The following is a 21,887-nucleotide window of genomic DNA, read 5'->3' on the forward strand; positions in this document are numbered from 1 at the left end:
TTTGCTAATCTAATTTCTGGATTTTAGCTGGAGAACAATAAGTGGTTCACCTTGAATAGAAAATGGTAATAGAATCTAGGCTGTGTAGTTATGTCCCCCACTAGAGCAGAATTCCTTAGATCTGGCATTGCCCTTGCACCAGGTAACTCTGGATCCATATCCAGAATTATCCATAAGATATCCATAAGATTGACATATATATACTGAGTGGGATCGATGTGTCTTTGTGGAAAACCTTCAGAGAAGAACTTTGGTCATTCACTTGGAGTCAAGTAGTCTTCCAAGATGTCCTGTGGAGGCCATGTAGGATCCCTTCCTCTACTGTCCAATTTGGACTTGGCTGTAAGGAAGATGGACCACGTATTTCCAAATTATTCATATATTCATACACATGTATATTTATGCATGTATGTATATACACGCACACACATTGTTATAAAATAAGATACTCTTTTAAATGATTCTTTTTGGAAAAGCAAAGGGTAAATTGGCCCAAGAAAAGAGGCTTCTAAATGAATTGGTTTCCTCCATGTAGGGCAGTTCTGTAAATTAATGGGACAAGAAGGCATTGTCCTGGGCCGGGAGCTTGCAGGTGTTTCTGAACTGCTGCATTCAGCTGGCTGCAGATTTCTGTGTGGCTTTGCTCTTTTTTCAGCTTCTCCAAGCCTAGAACCAAGTCTCATTTTTGAATGTTACTGACTATTTGAGCAGTTTTTACTGTTTTGTACAATGAATTACTTTTTTTCCCAAAAGTGTGTGCAGCCTTATCCACGTTAGGGAGACAACCATTCACATTAGTTACGACTTTCTATCCCAAGGTGTAGCTTGCAGAGGCTTACCCTCAGCATCTCCACCCTTGGGTTTGGCTTTGTGTTGGGTGTGTCTTCACATCCCAGCTTTCTAAGAAGCATGTGAAGGTACGTCTTAAGAGAGCAGAGCAAGAACTGGCTTACCAAGAACAGCTGAAAAAAAGAAGACAGTTCCTGCAGATATGCCCTTGCAAACATGATCAGCAGTTTATCGCATGAATGTCTTCATCCTTAGTCATTTCTATAGAGTAGTTATAGCACAGCCAAGGGCTTCCCGTCATGATCTAGAGAGAGAACCAACTCCATCATCAGCCATCGTCCTTCAGCACATCTGAGAGCATCCTGTAAGGTAGAGCTGCTGCACGCTGCAGGGTGGCAGCAAGGGCTGGTGCTGTCCTAAAAACGAAGCTGGGATTAGTCTCTGTACCAAGGCAAATCATTAGACTTCAACTTCTCCTCAAAGCCACCACTGTACATCTAATTGATGTCATCCACTGAGTGATAGAAGGATCCATAAGGTATTGCTGAATTTAAGAATGAAATATTTTCTAGGGTCTCTGAGTAAATAAGCAAGCAAAGGATTTAAAAGTGTTATTTCATCCAGTGGTCATTAATTGTTATCTGTTCCCTTTTAAGGATACTTCAGCTATAAATGGTGAGGTGCCTGGTTTTAACGTTATATATCATTGTCACCATCAGTGTTACTCAACAGCCGTTTTCTCCCTTCCTTTCTTCTTCCTTTTTTTCTTCTCTGCTGTTTTTTCCTCCATATTATCTTCAGACTGGTATCTTTCAGGACTACCTCTCCACCCACAGTCTCTGGTTGGTGGAGAACGGGTCTCCCCTTCAATACACAAACTCCGGCAGCATCGCCCACTGGGGCGCACGCAGTCTGCTCCCCTTCCCCAGAACGCCCAAGCCCTCCAGCAGTTAGTGATCCAGCAGCAGCACCAGCAGTTCTTGGAGAAACACAAACAGCAATTCCAGCAACAACAACTGCACATCAACAAGGTAGGCACAACACTTTTAAAGGCTCTCTTCATATGGCATCAACTCCAGCTGTAGCTGATGCTTTCATGGTTTCTTGTGCTATAACGTATGTGGTGTCTGACTCCATAACCAACTGGCCTTCATCCTTGAGCCTCTTTTTCATGATTTTGAGAAATACGTCAACAAGGATGGGGGCATACATTACCACATTGAGGATTGATACCTCTCTTGCAAGTAGTGGAGGCAGTACGATTCAAACCTTCCAGTAATACTTTTTAAAGGTGTCATTGTTGCCATTCATCCACATCTAGATCTTTGTCAGTTTTGTAGCAGAGAACTTAAAAAGCTGTCAGGTAATATGGGGAAAATAACTGTTGTGTATACGTTCAATGTGAACAGGAGAAGGAGCAATAATATGAATTTGAGAGAAAAAGGTGATAGATTTCAAACATGGCAACACTAGAAAATAACTGAAAGTGAAGACTTTCAGATATACTGAGGCATTTTTCACTGAGATTACCTTTGAAAAGAGAAAAGCTGCTCTCATCTCCTGTCTAGATTCTCTTAACTCTGTCCCTATGTAAAACATGGCAGGTTTCTATCCATTTCTTCTCCTGAAAATGAGGGCTGTATTGCTGTGCATCCTGCAGAGATTGTTTTGAAGATTAATTAGAAGCGATTCAAAAATTACTTTGAAGAAACAAAGCTCTATGTTCAGTATCTCACTTTCTGTAAATCACCTAGGGAACATCAAGTGAACACTGCAGAACACTTCGCCAGTGTGCGGGTTTTGTAGCTGTTCTGCAGCCCAAACTTGGGCATCCCAATGTTATAGCTAAAGCTCAAACAAAGCTGCTCTAGGGTGATTGCTCGGGTATGCATGTAAAAGGACAGCATCTGTCCTGGTGTTTTAGCCCGTCAGAAAGTAAAGCTCACTGTCTAAGGGTGAGATGTGATCACAAGCGGTTTGGATGGAGCTGTGCCAGCTTGCCCCAGCTGAGATTTTTTCAGAAGATGAAGTCTGTTGATAGACTTACAGTATAAAAAAGCTGCGAGGGAAGAGGGAAATAATTGATAGGCAGTGCCATATTTTTCTGGCTCTTTTATTGGTGCTCATTTATTTCCCATAATGGCTTTCTTTATGAAACAAGCCCACTGGTAGGCTTCAGGCCCAGGAGTACAAATGAGACAGCAGGCGTACTTTTCAGGTTGCTGCAATTTAATTTATGGTGGAGATTTCTCCAAATATTTTCACCATTCTCTCATATGAGAAAACAGAACTACTGAGAGATGGGTGAATAAAATAACAGAAAACAACTTTCCAGTGAGGAGAAAGCGACAATTTAAAGAAAGCCTCCCTGCCCCCCAAAGCGTTGTTTACGGTCTGGAGCGAAGGCAGGATGATTACACAAGCTGCTGACGTCAATCGTGTACCTCTGGATCGTGGCCACTGTGCACCGTGTGTGCCAGCCCTAGGCTCGGCTTGGCTCCGCGCACTGGGCTGCTGGGAGCTGCTGTCACCAGAGACGTTTCCCTTCCCTCCCTGGTGACACACTCCATGCAGCAAACACTCCATGCAGCAAACGTTAGGGCCGGGATCGTCAGGCTCGAGGCGCTAGGTAGGGTTTCTTTGTTAGGAAGTCCTTTTCAGTTCAGTGGTTTGTTTGTTTTAGCTTTTCAGGATTTCCATTGCCAGAACTTGGAAGTGTCCAAAGACTCGCTGTGACGTACCTCCCCAGCTCATTCAGGCTTTCACTTGGACCTCCCAGAAGCTGCAGAGTGTGCTGTTTGAGGAGCCTGAATTTCAGCTTTGTTAGCCTGGGGATTCAGCACATCTATGGAGGGAGTGCAGTTAAACCCACCACACGGGCAGTTTCCATGTGTTTGATTTATAAAAGCAGTGATTTAAAAGCATTTTGGAGCTCGCTCTGTATGCGTGTGGCAAATTTATCCCGTGGGACAGTATCCAAGTGCTGACACGGAAGAAGACTTTTCCCAGACACACGGATATTTTAATACCCTTGTGTGCAGGAGCATGAGGGCACAACTAAAAATAATATAATAGATTGCTGCCTTTTAATTATTAGCAGAACTGACAGTGCTGTCTTTTCGGGTTGGGTTATAGTTCCTGTAAATAACATGAGTCTGTTTTCAGTTGCTTTTGATTTTTCCTGGCTTGAAGATTTTCTCCGTATACTTTCCCAGTTTGTTGTCTACATCAGGTTAGATTTTAGCTAAAACAAGTCATGTTGTTTCCAAGGGGGCAGCTAAGGAGAATAGGTTGTTTTGCTCCCAGTTAATAAAAGTAAGAATAATCATCTAGGGGATTCTGCTGTAAAGCCTTGATGCCTGAGGCTTTGGAGTAGTAACTTGAAATTTGACAAATGGGGGGGTACGAGGGCTGCACAGCCTGTGTTCATGTTGTCACCTGGTGGTGACATTTGTGTTTGCTTTGAAGACAGAAGATAAAGCACACATACCCCCTGAAAACCACCATTCCCTTAAAAATGGAGACAAAAGAGATATGGGGGGCAGACAAGGAACAAGGGGATTGCTGGAAGGGATAAAGGGCTGCTGCAGAACTGGCTTTCCCCAATGCTGCAGAGCCCCATGCTCTGCCTAGGCTGCTTGTTGAGTGGCATGGAGCAGCTCTGCTCCCTTCCCTCAACCAAGTTACTGTGAGTTTGAGTACAATAACATCTGCAGGGCACTTGTGTGCTCTAGTGATGATCATGCCATGAATCCATACAAACATTCAACAGCTCCTTCTTCAGAGCCAAGGGTAGGTCCAGTAAAGAAGATTCTGGATAAGATACTGGATCACTCTTTGTTAATTGAGCTCTGTGCAACCTTTGATCTGAATGAGACATGAGCCCTGGAATAGTAAATACTAAACAAACCTGAAAAAAAAAAGCCATACATTAATGCAGGTGTATTGGAGAAATGACCTTAAATTGCAGTAGCAACACACACTCATGTTTCCCACCTTTTTTGCATGTTTAACATTCAAACATTCATTGGGAATATTTGTGGGGTTTTTTTTCATGGTTGGAGGAGCTTTGCTGGGGGTGAGGAATTGTTGTTTTGCTGTGCAATAAATATATACACTGGTCCTGACATCATTTCATCTTCAGTAACGATCATTTCTCTATGGGCCTCAGTCTCTTTTAAGATGCAATTTTAGTCTTTTTTATGTGAGATAGAGGAGCAGCGTGTTGGCTTGCGAATTTCTGTGTCATTGGAGGTTGGCATCAGGGGGTATTTTTGTCATGCTGGCCTGCTGGAGTCTGGAGAAGTAGGACAGTGTTCTCTGGGTATTTTGAGTTAAAAGAATAGCTTTCCAGCGTGATGGGTCTTGAAGCAGCAATTCCCTTTCTGAAGAGAAATATGCAAGTGAGATTTCCATAAATCCTGTGCCAGAAGACTCAACTTTGTACCTTTCTGTAGTGAAGATGAGTGTTTTGGCATTAGTCCACTGAATGTATAATTCATGAAGCCTTCATAGGTCAGATAATCTCCCTTTTTGTCCTGAATTGTACTGTTAAGCAGATTAACACAGAGCTTCTGTGGTCAAATTATGGTTCTCCTGGGTAAACCCCGTTTTTAGCATGCTGGAAAGAGCAGTGTTTCTCCAGCTGTGGCTTATATATGGCAATGTATATATGCCAGACTGCAGTGTCTTGACTTGTCTGTGGTCCAGCAGTGTTGGGTGGATACATTTTTACTAACACCTAGAATTTAACCTTGCTATTTCCTGAATTTTTTTCTTTTGGAACACATTGGCTGTTTAGCCTCAAGTGACTTCTGGAGTACTTTTTAATATATAATGCTCGATTTGTACCATTGGAAAAATACGCTGTGGATTGTATTGTGCAATGTTCAGCCAGGGCTATTATCCATTGAAAAGTTTAAGGAAAACCTGTTTTAGCGTAGTCCTTACTCACTTACCACTCAAACAATTTCCCCCTGCACTCTCTTCTCTTTACTTTCAGGCTGATGGATAAAGTAACAAGAAGTTTTCATCTTCTTCAAGAAATATGCCTGTTGCTGCATACACACTATTAAGGGGTTTTGCCAGGAGCCATTTTTCTGTGGGTTGTTGTTGCAAAGCTGGCTGTATGTAGACACACCTGATATAATCAAGTCCATAATTCCAATTATTTGGGAGAGGGAGGGGAAAAACAGCTTCTGCTGATGCCAAAGCATTTTCTTCTTGTTCCCCTTCCTTCTCCCCCCCAGATAGTCCCTGTTCTTTGGTTTGTTGCAACGCAGTCATTCTCTCTTGCCTAGGCACAGAGGCGAGCAGGCTCGTGGTCCTTCTGGCAGGTAGGCTGCTTCCTGCAGTTAGTGTTCTTGCTGTCTCATCACTAGAGGGAAAAAGAAAGGAAGAAAGGAAGAAAGAAAAAGAAAGAAAGAAAGAAGGAAAGGAAGGAAGAAAGAAAGAAAGAAGGAAAGGAAGGAAGAAGGAAAGGAAGGAAGAAAGAAAGAAAGAACGAAAGGAAGGAAGAAAGAAAGGAAGAAAAAGAAAGGAAGAAAGAAAGAAAAAAAGAAAGGAAGAAAGAAAGAAAAAAAGAAAGGAAGAAAGAAAGAAAGAAGGAAAGAAAGGAAGAAAGGAAGAAAGAAAGAAGGAAAGGAAGGAAGGAAGAAAGGAAGAAAGAAAAGAAAGAAAGGAAGGAAGAAAGGAAGAAAGAAAGAAGGAAAGGAAGGAAGGAAGAAAGGAAGAAAGAAAAGAAAGAAAGAAAGAAAGAAAGAAAGAAAGAAAGAAAGAAAGAGAGAAAGAGAGAAAGAAAAAGGAAGAAAGAAAGTAAGAAAGAAAGAAAGAAAGAAATTCTTCTTGGCTTCAGCTGCTGCAGAACGTTCTGCCAGCTGCCTGCATCGTGGCCTATGCCCAGTGCTTCCTCTCCCCATTGTTCATTATCATCTATTGTTTCTCTTTAGCCTATGAAATTTAAAAACTAGAGTTTCTCATTCTGCAAGGGGTACCTCGTGTGGGAAGAGTCTACCCTGACAGCCAGAAGAGGACAGCTTATGTTGCCATTTCTGAGTGGTTAATTCAAGCCCTCAGCAAAACATTTTCTCCTCCAAAATCTTGTCCACCTGCCTGCTCCTCAAGAGATGCCTTGTGCCTCCCTGCTGGTGCTTCTTTTTTCCTTGAGCATCCCTGCCAGTACCTGCTCCACTGCCTGTCATTTCTCAATTCCTAGCCATATCCTTAACTCAAGAGCAACATTTTTTTTTTGGCTTAGGATGCTTGTGAGTTGAGCCCTTATTGTCTCTTCATCTTCTCTTTTTTCTCATTTTTACTGAAGCTGCCTCTCTGGCTCTCCAGAGTTATTCTTTCTTCCCTGAGTGTCCTCTTTCATCTGCAGAGGAAGGAAAAGGAGGTTTCCTCTTCTCTCTTCCTCTGCATGGTTGATATTACCAATGAAGGAGAGTGGTGTCCCAGCTGGTAACAACCACTGTTTGCCCCATTACCCAAACAGGGAAGCTTCCCCATCCCACTGGATATGCTCTGTGCTTTGAAGCACAGAAACAGGCTTGTTCTCAGCAGTAGTGTTGTCTGATCTGCTTTTCAGCATCTTTCTATCTATGCAAAGTTGACCAGCTCTACTTATCTGGCAAAGTGGATTGGGCTTTTGGCACATTGTCAAGAATGATCTCTTTGAGCTTGTTCTACCTGTGGATAACCCTGAATGAGTTGTATGGAACTGTGACAGTTTATCTTGAAGTTAAAAGGTGCGTGCGGTGCTTTCAGCCCTCAGCCCATGTCCTTTGCCTACCAATCTGTCCGGCAGCCATGAGTATTCTGAAGGACATGACTGATGTATTCCCTCCAGCAGGTATGCCATATTCCAAAAGGTTGTTGTTAATCTTGTTTTTGTTAGCAGTCCCCTCAGTGATTCATTCTTCTGTACTTTTCAATAACTACAATGAGGAGCAACAGTGGAGAAACACCGGATCCCTGTGTTGTACTCAGAAACTGGAAGAGATCTTAAGATCTTCAAGTTTTACCTACAGTCATGCCCAACTCTGTCAGCCGTTCATTTCTGAGGGAGCCTTTTATTTGTGTAGGACCAGAAATTTCCTGTCTTCTAGGAGAAAGATTCAGATGCACTATTTAATCAGAGATTTCCGATAGGAAGCCTTGCTATAGAGTCTCACTGAAATACTTCATCTCTGCACCTACTTCCCAAGGAGCTCTTCATCTGGCTTTTAGAATGAGACAAAAAAGATATTGAGAAGCAGTAGATACAGAGTATATAGTAGATATAACGGATGCCAACTGAAATTTTACTAACAAAGAACAGAGCCCCCTTTTTTAAATTTTTCTATATGAAGCATTCTATGGAAAAATGAATAATTCTTTGAATTTCTTTTTATCGGGTCCTGAAGTTGCTATGTTGGGTTTTTTTTTCTTTCTACTCTATATATTTCAAAGAGGTAGATAAGAAATATGGCCATCTGATACCTAGTTTTTTAATAATGCTTGTGAATTGAGTTGAATTGTTACTTCTGTACTGAAATAGTTGTCCAAGACTAGAGAGGCAGTGCCTTTCACTGTGTTTTATGTTGGCAGTGTGTGATTGCCATAGGTGACAGTGTTTGAAAATAGAGGAGTAACCTCATTGCAAGAGGATATGAGAGAGATAAGTAAGGGAAGGAGTTGTTTATGGTTTACTGTGTGATTGTTTACTATTTAAGATATATTTGTGATCATTTTAAATGCTCTCTTAACTTTATGTTAATTCCCCTGTACTTAGATTACCATAACTTTTCTTAAATTAACATCTTGGTTTTAACATGAGGATGTATTCATAGAATAACAAAAAAAAGGAGGATTTTCAAGTCATTTTTGGTCATTTTATGGATCTGAGATGCACAGCATTGTGAATTATGTGAAATTTGTTTGTAATGGTACTTTCTTAGCAGAACTGTCCTTTAAGAAAAATTGGGTTGCAGCAGGTAGAACAAGTGACATACTGACAGATTCAGTTTATATTAGGACAGCAAACAGAATGTTTGAAATGACCTTGTCATGGACCACTTGATCTTTCAGCCTTCATTGTAGCATTTTACAATGTGCTTTTCATTAAATTATTATGTTTTAATGGAATAATTTTCAACTTCTAGAGAATTATGCTGCTTTTCATTTCCATTAGATTTGACAATGACATTGTAAGTTATTTTACCAGCAATTACTCACCTTGCGTAGTTCATAAGTTGAAAAGGTATCAAGTTCAAAGCCTGAGACCTGTGATCCAAGCAGAAAAAAGTCGACGATGATTTATGGTGATTAAATTACCTTTAAGCTAGATTATATTCATCAAGTTTCAGTGAGCTTAAAGAAAATGGATTGAAGAACTACCTTTAGCTTAATGTGGTTTAGCTATGCAGTGCTCATAGAGCTAGTCATGAAACTGGAGATATGAAGTCATGGGGAAAGAAGCCACAAAAATCCGTGAGATGTTTTGATCACAAAATGATTTAGATTTGCAGACTCCTCTTGGGATCGTCTAGTCCAAGCAAGGTCAAATAGAGCAGCTTGCCCAGGACCACGTCCAACTGGGTTTGCAGTATCTCTAAGGATGGAGACCTCCACAACTTTTCTGGGCAATCTGTTCCAGTGTTTGACCACGCTCACAGTGGGAAAAATAAATAAATAAATAAATAAATAAATAAATAAATAAATAAAGAGTTATATAGTGTTCAGAAGGAAATTCATATGCTTTAATTTCTGTCCAGTGCCTCTTGTTCTGTCATCTGTGAGTGAAACACACCAGGCCTGATAGGCCTAGGTATATCTAGTTTAAATACTACCTAAACCTGTTCTTCTTCCACTGGCTTCTTTGCTCCAAGACTGGTCTCAGGGGCATGTGATACCTGAAGGCCAGTCATAGTGGTGAAGAAGGCATTGAGTACTGTGCCCTTTCCTATGTGTTTTGTTACCAGGTCCCTTGTTCTCTTCAACAGTGGGCCCACATTTTCCCTGATGTTACTTTCGCCTATTTCCCTTCGTATCTTTGCCAGATTCAGTTCCAGGTCAGCCTTGGATTTCCTAACACCATCCATGCAAGATCATGTAGCAACAGTCTTCTTTTTCTGCTGGTCACCTGTTCTGCTTCCACCTCTTGCACGCTGACCATTTGTGTCAAGTTCACTTAGGAGATCTCTGCTCATCCATGCTGGTCTTTGCTTGATTTTTCACTTGCTGGAGTGGATCTTTCTTTAGCTTGTAGAAGGTGATCCTTAAACATCAGCCAACTGTCCAGGACTCTGTTCTCTCTAGGGCTATATCCCCTGGGGCTATTCCAAGCAGATGGCTGAGGAGGCTGAAGTCTGTTCTTCTGAAATCCAGGGCTATGGTCCTGCTCTTTACCGTGCTTCCTACTCTTCGGGCCTCGAATTCCACTGTGGTGTCATGTTCCACCAGCACTTTGAAGTAGTCCTCATCTATTTCTATCTGATCAGGAGGTCTGCAACAGCCTACCTACTACATAAGCAGCCTGCTTATCTTGACCTGTGAGCTCTTGACTAACTCCAGATCCATAGCAAGACACAGAACTCCATGTGTTCCTGCTCTTTTCTCAATGTAAAGGGCCCTCTCCTCACTTCCCAACCAGTCTTCCTTAAACAACCTACATCCCTCCATCATGGCACTCTGGTCATTTGAGTTATTCCACCAAATCTCCATGCTCCAGGAAAGGTCATGGCCCGGTAACTGCACACAGAATTCAGATCTTCCTGTGTGATCCTCATGTACTAATACAGAGGCATTTCAGAGAGTCACCCAAGTATGCTAATTCCCTAGGTCAGGCCTGAGAGCTTTCCCCACCAGGCTGTAGTGTGGCCAGATCCTTCATCACATGCTTGTACACAAAGGGGCACCACTTCAGCTATTTCGTAGATTGCTGTTTCATATTTTCTCGCATCACTTTGTGGCCTTGGCTTGACTGCAACGTCCACAGCTGTCTTAGATGCTTGTTGAGGAATCAGTCTCTCCTCTGGCTTTTTTTAGCTTAAACTGACACTACCAGGTTGGCTAGCCCATGGAAAAAGATCTGTCTAGCTGTGTGGCTTCCATCTCTTCCAAGTGGCAGTTGACTCTCAGAGAGGACCCCATGGTTGTGGAAACTCAAACACTCTTGCCAACAGCAGCTGTGCAACCAGTTATTGATCAGTACAAAATTATTGGCTCTTTGTAACTAAGGCGGATGGGCTGCACCCACTGTATCTGTTGGGGGTTCAGATGAACCCCACAGGGTTTTGCCTTAAACTAAGCACGATAAGGCCCTTCTGCATATTATGCTTCTTTTCAGGAGTTGAGATATACAAAACTCAGCAATCTTGCAAGTGCTAGAAAGCTCTAGCCCTGCAGCATCATCCTTGCAATGCTCCAACAATAAAGTAAGTTTTGAACCTCAGTTCTGTGACACTCTCTGCTGTAGTTATGAGCAGTTTCTTGCTGTCCTTAATGTGATACTTTCGGGCAATTAATCCTTAATATGACCTTTTTATGCCTGAACCTTCTTTGTATAGATTTGCTTAAGTTATATGGCAGAGCTTCTCTTGCTACATTTAGGGAAAAAGGCTTAGTTTCAGGTTTGAGTCAATGGTCTTCAGAGAATGAGTTACTTATAAGTAGTCACTCCTGCATGTGTTCAATAACCATCTTTTGATTTAGCTTTATTAGATTTCAAATCAATATTGCTTTTCATACCAATGACCTAATCCCTATTAAAGGTCTGCCCTGACAACTTTCAAAGTTCAGCATTTTTTTTATAAGCTTATGAAATGGGTACAGTCTGAACTCTTTAAAAGAAAGGACATGAATCTATTTACCTCTGCTGGATTTAAAAATAGTACTTATACATTTTTGCTCCAAATAAAAATCATAAGCAGTTTGAGACCAGGCACTGAGAATTTTACCTCACCGATCTATTTGCAAAAAGTTTGGGCTCGTTGAATTACAGTGAAAATTACATTGTTCCCTTTTTTTTAGCAGGCACGTTTGGAGAAGTTCACAACCTCTTGTTAGGAAGGTCTGATTAGAATGATTCTCTTTTTGCAGTCGGTTTCTGTAAAGATGCTGTAAGTTTAGTGTCCTCAGTTTCCTCTTACCTAATTACGAAAGAGCACAAGTTTTGGAGGAGTCCTCATGGAAAATTCTCGCAGTTATATATGATAATTTGTGAAAATTTACGATAAAATTCATGGGATGATTCCAAAAGAAGCTGGACAAACAGTGAAGCAGAAGCCCTCTGAGAGCATTTGTCTGTCTTATTTTTTCAGGATTTTAATTGCTAAACATGTTGATGGTTGTTAGGCTATTTGTGAATTCACTAGCATCCATAGATGAGTAGGCATAAGAGGTTCTGATTGCTTTAGGGGGAAAATCAAGTGCAAACTAAGGAGCGTTCATTACTTACGATGTAGTATTTCTTTGATAGCACTTAATGCTGATGCTAAAATGACCTTTCCATTGCAATGTTGTTACAGACCTTGTTTATAGGATAAGAGCTACAATTCATGATTTCTCTTTTCATGAAGCTGACTCTTTCAGGAGAACACAGTCAACTTGACCTGCAGTGAGTTACATTTTACTATCAGTTAACCTCCTGGATGTTTGCAGATCATATCAAAACCCAATGAGCCAGCTCGCCAACATGAAAGCCACCCAGAGGAGACAGAAGAAGAGCTTCGAGAACACCAAGCCCTTTTGGAGGAGCCATACAGTGACAGAGTCTCAAGCCAAAAGGAGGTCCCAGGTCTGGCAAACATGGTGCAGGTGAAGCAAGAACCCATCGAGAGTGATGAGGAGGAAGCTGAGCCACAGCAGGAGCTGGAGTCTGGGCAGAGGCAGGCTGAGCAGGAGCTGCTCTTCCGGCAGGTGAGCTCAAAGTGTGCTGGGGGCTTGTGGAGTTGTTTAGCAGCATCTGGAGTGACAGGTTGAATCTGTGTACTGCTATTATGGATTAAGGTCAAGATGATAACCAGCCCTCACCTCACAGATACTTACAGCTGCTAGGAGTAGGTGTCAGAAATCTGTTAGTTACTGATATAACTAACCCAAATTCCTAAAAAATAGCTTAAGATTTTCCCAGCCTTTGAATGGTGGATTGTAATCATCATATTAGGACCAAGCTTCTCTTTTATGTGTAGAGAATGGGAAGGTTGGTACTAAACTAGTTGGACATATATGGCCTGTGTAGCTGCATGTGGCCTACAGAGAGGACAGGACTTGGTGTTTGTGAGGGTGATGATGCAAGACTCTGGGACAGAGAGGGGTGGGAAAAAGCCTAGCAAGAAAGCAGTACAATTGTTTTACAAAGTAAATCGCTGCATTATCAGAGTGATCATTTGGGACTTGGCTTTTTGTGACTACCCTACACAACTTCAAGGTGGAGAAAGTGGGGGCAAACCGCCCATTGATGCCATCCTTCCCTGGAGTCACGTTGTCAATTCAGAAGTCCCAAAGAAGAGAATCTAGATAATAATTGCAGTCAGTGTGTTCGCAGCCACTCAACCACTGTCTGTTTGTTTCTTTGGAAAGACAACTTAGATGTTGGAAAGACATCTTAGCATTTGTTGAGCACTAAATACTAGCAGAGAACTTGCTTATGCTAAGGATCTTAGCAGATGATTTTGTTTTATGACTCTTAACATTCTAAAATGAATTGACTACTGCAGAGAAGGGCTGGATAAGGGTTGGAGTGACGAAGTGGTTTTGCTGGAGGGGATTCCTTCTTCAGCACTGCAAATCCCTGAGGTCCCAGGTGCGCTCCCTTTTGGTGGTAAAGACCAGAGGCTTGGGATTACAAGTGGTAAATCCAGTAACAATGCAGCATAGCAGTACCTCCCAATTTCATGGCTGTCTCCCAGAAAACACTGTTCATGGTAGCAGTCATGAACCGGAAAGTTAAAATTCTCTGGAGAGATTTGAAGTGCTCTGCTTGTCTCTGTGGCCCTTACTGCCTGACTGTACCTTGAGCCCTGTGCAACCCCTGCATGGGCCCTGCAGCCAAGAGCAGATTGCTGAAGCAGTGCCAGGGTGTAGCTCTCAGAGTAAATCCACAGCCCTTGGCTAGGGAGGCAGACTGGTGCCAGGCTTGCTATTGCAATGTCTGAATCGGGTGCAAATTGCTTGCTCTGCGTAGACATTTGCATTGAGCTGCTCACTGCACTGGCACTGCAGGGCTGGCTTGTGAGCCCCATGTGTCACTGGCTGCAGCTCAGAGACATTTCCAGTCTCTCATTGAGGAGCACTATCTTCGTAGCAGTGCTGCCTTAAGGGGTTGATGCCATTGCCAACCATGCTTGTGCAAAGCATCCTTGATTTATACAATCACGTGTAGGCCCCATTTCTGTGGTAAAAATAAATAAATTACCATGACGAGATGTGCTGCTGATGCCAGACCTTTTGTGAGGCTACCTTCAGTAGCGACCTGCTTCTCTTCCCCACAGCAAGCCCTCCTGTTGGAGCAGCAGCGCATTCACCAGCTGAGAAACTACCAGGCATCGCTGGAGGCAGCTGGCATGCCCGTCTCCTTTGGAGGCCATCGGCCCCTGTCCCGTGCACAGTCCTCACCTGCCTCGGCCACCTTCCCAATGTCCGTACAGGAGCCACCCACTAAGCCAAGGTTCACTACAGGTAATGTTTGAGGGCACTGAAAACGAATCAGTGGGGCTGTGATAGCTATTCTTCTTCACGTTGTGTTTTTCTGCCCCGTGTCCCTGCAAAGCTGTCTGTCCAGGGGCTGAGTCTCAAGCTGTCTGTGAGCTCCGTAATATCCTGTCGTCTTTGAGAATGTGACTGGTCATCCTCTGCCCTGCTGTCCTGCTTTTGCATTCCCTTGAGGGACGGACACCCTGTAGTCCAGACAGAAAACAGTCTACAAAAATCAATAGAAACATAGTGTAGTACTTTAATTCTGTATCTCCAAAAAAGGGACAAGTCATACACTGTGACAAGGCTGATTTAGATGCAAGGAGGAGCGAGACAATGTTACTGAAAAAGGACAGCATGCCAAATGCAGTATCTGTCGGATGTATTTTCTGCACCTTCTCCAGTCCCTGCGTTATCTCACGCTGTAAGTTACCCAGTTTGGGCTTTGTGCCATACTACCCCTCCTTCCACAGCATTCTGCCTGGGAGTGTGTGCCTGTGGGTTATGAAAAGTGAGGCGAGTTGATCGTTTCAAGTTGTCAGTGTGCAGAAACAGAGCAAAGAGCATTTTCATACCTGTTTGCTCTTCATCCCAAACAAAGATTATGATTGCAGTTCTGTATTTGTCTCATGAAAATCAGAAATACAAAAAAGATGTTAGTCTCCCCACAGAGATTTAAGGTCAAGAATAACAGCTCTTCCTAAATCAGGGAGGGCTTACAAGCGCCTTTTTTTTTCCGTCAAAATCTTTTCTGTCTGTTCAATAGCTTTTGTAACAGATGAAAGTTAATTATGTGAAACTTTCCAGGACCCACATTAGGTAATTAGGCAACCTTATTTTGAAGTCTGCCTTCTTCCCAAGATGTCAAGGTCTATTTTGTGAATGAACATTTTGCCATGTAATATATGCCCTGAGGAAAGGAGAAAAAATGCTGGAGTAAGGGCAACTCATAATTTATCCATTTAATGTTATTTAACCCACTCTTTTTTTGCATCATTAAAATCAGCACTGTGAATTAGATACTGATGGTATAGTGATAGTGATGCATTAAAGCTGACTTTGTTCTGTAGCTGTTAATTGCAGGGTGGGAAGCATGTGCAATCAGCTCTCTAAAAGTCCAGGTAGTATCTAATTTTTTGCAAATCAGCCTTTCAAGTTTCTATCTGCTGCTGATATTTAAACTTTGAATTTTAGCAAAACTAAGTTTCCAGTGTAGCCAGTTACAGCACCAAGATTATTCTAGCTTTTGGCTTTTGCCAAGAATATAAAGAAGGGTAATCCTCCAGCTCCCAGTCAAACCAGGCGAAACTTTAGCATCTAATACTCTTAGACCCAAACCTTGCTGCTTTGAAAACAAATGGAAGCATGGCCCTACTTTAAGAGATTATTCGTTCTTCTCTCTCCTCCAGTATTTAAGTTGCCTTGTCAATCATACACAAGACTTTGAATATACAGTGACATTTCCTACCAGAGAATGCATGTTTTACTCAGATATGTGCATCTGAATTTCATTAAATTTACATAAGAATGTAATAGTAAGAATACAGGTCTGGAGAACAGTGCTGCTTTGGAAAGACATTGTTAGAGTGTTATGATTTGTATTCCTTGTAGGAAAGGTTACAAAAAATAGCCTACAATAAGAGGTGAAAAACCTGCATTGCTTTTATATAGCTTTTATATACATACATGTATTTAAACTAGTGCAATGACATGAACAATGTATAGTGTATTTTACCTGTCAAACTTCCTTTTCATGGCGTTTATCCATGTCCGGACTCCAAGGGCTTGATTTTTCCACTGCCTTGCATCTCATGCGAATCTCTTCACTTATGATAGATGGGTGGAGGATGGCAAACACAATTAACTGCTGCCAAGGGAGAAAGTGGTTCTTGGCATTCACTGGCACTAGCAAACTTCAAACCCTCTCCACACTCAGACTGGAAATCTCTTGTTTCCTTTCCTTTTTATTTCCCAAGGAGAGGTCTTTCAGACAAGCAGAGTTGCTGTATTCCCCACATGCATTCTTACCCAGGTAAAGGACTCGTTTAATTAACCAGCACTATTTGCTTACAGTGGCAGGAAAGAAGAGCCTACTACTCTGAGCATGCAAGCACAGAAAGGAAAGGCACATATCTCAAATGTTGAGCATGTGTGCACTACTAAGGCTGGTTCTGTTTTCCTGAAGCAGTCTATAGTCTATCAGTGATTGTGTTTTTGGAGGTGGATACTAATGCTTAATCACTGGGACTTTTCTTTGAAAGGCAGGAAATTAAAGCTTTGGGGATTTTTCAAAGCAAGCGATACTGAAATGCATCAGGATTCTTTTTCACTAGGAGAACCCATCTGTTTGATAAGGGCTGCTTTGGAGGCTGATTCTAATACAATTATGTTCTTTGGGTTTCGGAGAAGTTAAGATTTGAATTCTTGTGATCATTTGGTGAGGGGGGTGGAAAAACAAACCTCTTTCAGTGGCCCTAATGAAGCCAGCAGTGATTACTCAAGACACAAATGTGGCTCCTACGAGATCAGTTACTGTCCAACAGACAACGGGATAGTTCATTACTTTTGTGTTCAGAATACTATATAGAAAGGGCTAATGCTTTCTCTGGGCAGAAGTAGGACGACTTAGCCTGTAATTCTGTTTTTTATGTATAATTTGTTTTCCTGTTTCTGTCAGTGACTAGTTCCTGGGACTTCAAAGGTAAAGAAAAACAGCAACATAATGTGCTACTCAAACATGATGTGCGTTACTGCACATGAAAGTGAAAACAGTGCCCTCCCTGACTTCTTCAAGCAGTTAGTTTTGTGTCCTGAAACATGCCATTTAATTTTCCTTCATAGCAGAATATGAAAGAACTTAGTTCTTGAACTTGCCCTCACTAGCATGAGTAGCCCCCTGACTTTAATGAGTACTTCTGTGTGCACTGTTCTGCACACTTCAATAAGGCTTCTCAGGTTAGGCCATTAATTTGCATAGCTCCAATTATCCAGTCTCTGATCTCTTGGAAAAATAGTACCACAAATTATTCTGATGTTCTGCTTTAAAGTATTTTTCGTTTCTGATGAAGGCATTTATTCTCTCCTGTGCGGAGTGATATAATTATCTGAACCACAAATCGTATGTTTGTTCTGCCAGGAAAGGCAAGTTGGTTGTACTTTAGTGCTGACCTTTAAAACTGACTGTCGTGTCCTAAAGAGTATTGCTTCCAACATCACTTAATTTAACTCATAATGGCCAATGTAATTAAATATTTTAAGCTTAAATTATCAGATTTTCCTTTGTGTATATGTCTTCATCTGGGTGTCTACAACCACAATAAGCAACTTGAAACAGTTCCCTTCTCTCCACTGGTCTAATGTTAAAAAAAAAAAAAAAAAGGTGACCAACTCTACTGTTATCAGTGAATCTTTGTGAAACTTTACAGATCATCCAAATTATAGAAAATCTGCTGTAATGCTGTAGTTCCCGTTAACTTCAGAAATAGGGATGAGTAGGCATTCTACCACCATGTTTTCCAAAACCTTTTTCTTTAACTCCTTTTCCCGTCTCACGTTTATTAGGCTCAGTTAGTAGAATCCATTTTACATGTGCACATGCGTTTTAAACACACTTGCAGCTTTCTGGGATTTGCAGATGTGGATGAAGAGGTGCCGGTTTGTGTGGATGGGGATCAAGCCCACGGGTACTTGCGTTTGCTCTCATAATTGCGGCTCTGTTGAGTGGCACCAAGTAAGGTGAGCTGGTAAATGCCACTGCCTAGTTCTGAGCTGACACCGGGCTTCCTCCAAAAAAAACCTGAGAGGCCACTCACAACTCTGCTGCTCTGGAGGAAGTCAGAGGAGCAATGGAAGAGCATAAGATCAATGCAAAAATCTGGGTTTTCATTTGTTTTTATCACTGGTTTGATCTGCGGTGGATTCTGCCCTCCCAGCTTTACCCAGGCACAAAACAGGGAACAAGACAGAAGCCGCTAATCTGGCTAGGCATTGCTTTGCCTGCATAGCTAGGGTTACATCCTGATGGTGCTACAGGAGTTACTATTTAAAGCTTAGGAACTTGGAAAAAAGCGCCTTTAAAAAGAAGCACAAATTGCAATGCAGATTCTCATACTTAGTGTTTAAATGGTGTTGGATCCCCTCTCCAACTGTGCAGTGTAGTCAGAATAATTCACTGTCAAGTTGTGACCAGTTCCCAAGAAGCAAAAAGATTTGCCAGAGCAACAGTCTGGGAACCCAGGAGGCAAACAAAAGACTGCTTAAAAACTGCTTGTAACTGCTTGGAAATGCTTGATTCTTCCTCAGGCTCGTGAGGGCATGATATTGAACTAGCCTCAAGTTTAGCTGCAGGATGGAATGTCCTTTCCAGCTTCTAATTCTACATGTTCCTGTATTATATTTTACTTTCTCAGTTTGCATGAGTGAATTCACTGATGCACTCTCTTGCCTGTTCTTCATGCGGTGTGCTTTCCTCTTTGGCCATCCTCAGAGTGCCTCACTTGCGCTGTCTTTCTGTACTTGGTTGCAGGCTTCTCTGTATGCTGTCCTGACTGCTGGGATGATTTTTTTTTGTATTTTTAATTGCTTTTCCAACTACTCATTATTAATAGAAACTCCTGATTACACATGACAATATTTTTGCCTATTTATTGTTCTAAACAGTTGATTTTAAAGCTTTCAAGATGTGAGTAAATCCCCACATTCAGTTGCTCTGTAGCAAGCTACACTTTGAGCAATGCTAGCAAGAACATCTCCAGTGCAGGATTCCAGTTGGACTTGTTGTTCTGTCATTTACCAATAGCTTAGCACTGGCGAGAATTGTGTGTATTCCTACTGTGCTGCAGTACAGCCTGTCTCTGGCAAGGGAATGCAATGCACATGTCAGTGTCTCGAGAAGTTGCTGTCCTGGCGCGGCTGACCCCAACAGAAGGGAGCGAGTCAAGGGTGTGCACAGGCAAGTCAACAGCAAATTACTTTCTGCTCATGCTTCTTTTTGCTCAAATTCAAGGTTTGTTGAGTCTTAATATATATGTTTAATACATACATGTACACTCTTTTGCTTTAAATGTGTAACGTGCAGTCCCTGTAGATATGTCTGGAAGCCAGAGACGACAGAACTGCTTTCCTTTCCTTAGTATCAGCAGTTTACCCAAATACAATGCAGTCTTATGTGATCTTGGAAGACGCCTATGTGGGGACCTTTTGGATAGCAAATACTTAGTCAAAGTGCCGGACATCCCTTGAAGATGACTTGATTAATTAACCTCAGAGGAATAAACTGCATGAGCAACTACAGACCTCGCACTAGTCTAAATATTAAACTGGAGGGTTTTCAAGGACAGTTAGCCTTACCGTTGGTTTTCGCTTTCTCCTTGAATGGCATTGCAGTGCTTGGCTTTCCCCAGCAGCTCCTGATGGCATTTGATGATGAATCAAACAGGGGAGCCCTCTACAGAGCACTGCAGTACAATCTTATTTAACTGAACTTTGGCTAACGCAGAGCCCATCAATTCACCAGCACTCCATTCCCTTCCTAGAACTGGATGGGTGGTGGTTTTTTTTTTTTTCCTTTGCACTCACCTACAGCCAAGCAAGGAGCTGCCAGGTACCTTCCCTGAGGCACAGTAGCTGAGTGTCAGTGCCAGAGTTTGCCTCAGAGGGGAAAGCCAAGTTTTGCAGTGGCAGAACATGCCTGCACTCAATCAGAAGGTGCAATTCCAGCTCCAGTCAGGCCTGCTAGCTGGGGTTGCATGCCCTGTGTGTTCTCAGAGGCCTCTTTGAACTCCTTGCCGCTGCAGATTGTGCTGTTTATCAGTACTTCAAGTGCTCACCTGAGGCCAGCTCAGGTAGGCCTCGCAAGCTGCCTTGGTGCTGCTAGGCCCAGCATAGTCACACTCCGGTGGGATTTAGGAGGAACAATGCCTGGCTGAAGGGGGAGGTAGATTTAAACTTTTCACTGTGTCACTTTTGCGTAAGTGAAGAAAAGTGTTTTGTCACCAGGAGTATGTAGCTATGGAGGAACTGCTGGCTTGATTCTGTGGAGCACTGGAAGTGAAATTGCAGCTCATGTTCCAAAACTGCACCTGGGCAGCTCCAGAGCATGAAGCAATCTCCTGCACTGCTGTCATGCCATAAATAGTTGCAGTGCAAGGGGATTTAGCTAAATACCTGTGTATCATGCTAAATAATTATGCCTAAGTGTGTTCTAATAGTTTTAATTAGTGTGTTGTCAAATAATGTTGATGTGAAGACTTCAGCACAGACTATGTTATGAAACATAGTGCCTGGGAATGACTTATTCCTTCTGGTTTTTAATCCCAAGCCCTAGAGTGATTTTAGTAGGAATTATAAAAGTACCCAGTGGACGAGCTGTAAATCAGCCCCCTTCTAAATTGTGTTCCAGTGCTGGCACACTGCACTTGTACTGACACTGCCATTTGTCACCTCCTTCCATCACTCTCACAACCTCAGCCTGAAGTGATGATGGTGACTCATTTCTTTTCCATATCTATTGAGATTTCTAAAGGAGGGAATCGCTGCAGTTTTGGTTCTGTTTCAAAGCAGCTGCCCATCTCCTTTCCTGGTGCCTTGGACTGTCATCTCTTAGAGCTCTGTGGCTCCTGGTGAGACATGTAAGTATTCAGTTGAATGCAAAGTGCTATAGACCAAAAGGGAAAAAAATATATATTTTTGTTACTTCCGTGTATCTGGAAAAATAGTTTCATTCACTTAGAGCAGTTTTTTAACTTCTGCTGCAGGCCTTGTCTATGACACCTTGATGCTGAAACATCAGTGTACCTGTGGAAACACAAACAGCCACCCGGAGCACGCGGGGAGGATCCAGAGCATCTGGTCCCGGCTGCAGGAGACAGGTCTCCGTGGCAAGTGTGAGGTAAAATGAGCACCAGGAAGGGGGCAAGGTGACAGGCGTTGGGGAAAGAGCACCTGGTTTGCCTTGCGGGTTGCACTGGTGGATTACAAGCAGCTTTAGGGGCCAGGTTCTGGTGGCTTAAATTTAATCCATACCTAGGTGACTGTTTATGCATGTATGTTTGCATGTCAGGAGTGCTTTTTGAGCAATCTGACTTCACTGCATTGCAATGACTGTTAGAATTTTGTGAGACACTGGAGAAAGCTCTTGCCCAATGAGAACTGTAGGGTTTGCAGTGAAGCTGCTCATGTAATTTTCAGTCCTATTCCTTGTTACCTGGAAGTCCCTATCAACTGTTAGATTTTGAAATGGCCAAATATAAGAGCACAGCATGAAGTGGCCATGTCATTTGATATCTCTCCAATCATAACAAGAGCTGTGGAACAAAAAGTTTGTATTTCAGTGGTTTAATAACTTTTAAAATATTCTTTGATAATTAATGGTCAGCGTACGGTGAAAACACTGTGAAAAGAATGAGGGTAGGTGGATGCAACTA

General features: G+C 42.3%; 1 protein-coding gene across 14 annotated transcripts in view; it reads left to right on the forward strand.

Moving 5' to 3' along the window:
* HDAC4 (histone deacetylase 4) overlaps positions 1-21,887 on the forward strand; it is a 235,641-nt gene that overhangs the window by 169,301 nt on the left and 44,453 nt on the right. For 12 of the 14 annotated variants that reach the window (XM_021400686.1, XM_021400685.1, XM_021400689.1 and 9 more), the window contains 4 exons: positions 1,591-1,820; positions 12,430-12,687; positions 14,262-14,448; positions 21,219-21,352. In XM_021400686.1, coding sequence (XP_021256361.1) covers positions 1,591-1,820; positions 12,430-12,687; positions 14,262-14,448; positions 21,219-21,352 — 809 coding nt within the window. The remainder of the gene's footprint in view (positions 1-1,590; positions 1,821-12,429; positions 12,688-14,261; positions 14,449-21,218; positions 21,353-21,887) is intronic. The other 2 variants (XM_021400681.1, XM_021400682.1) reach the window with 1 other exon arrangement.

The sequence above is a fragment of the Numida meleagris genome, chromosome 5, assembly GCF_002078875.1.
Source record: "Numida meleagris isolate 19003 breed g44 Domestic line chromosome 5, NumMel1.0, whole genome shotgun sequence".
NCBI lineage: Eukaryota > Metazoa > Chordata > Aves > Galliformes > Numididae > Numida > Numida meleagris.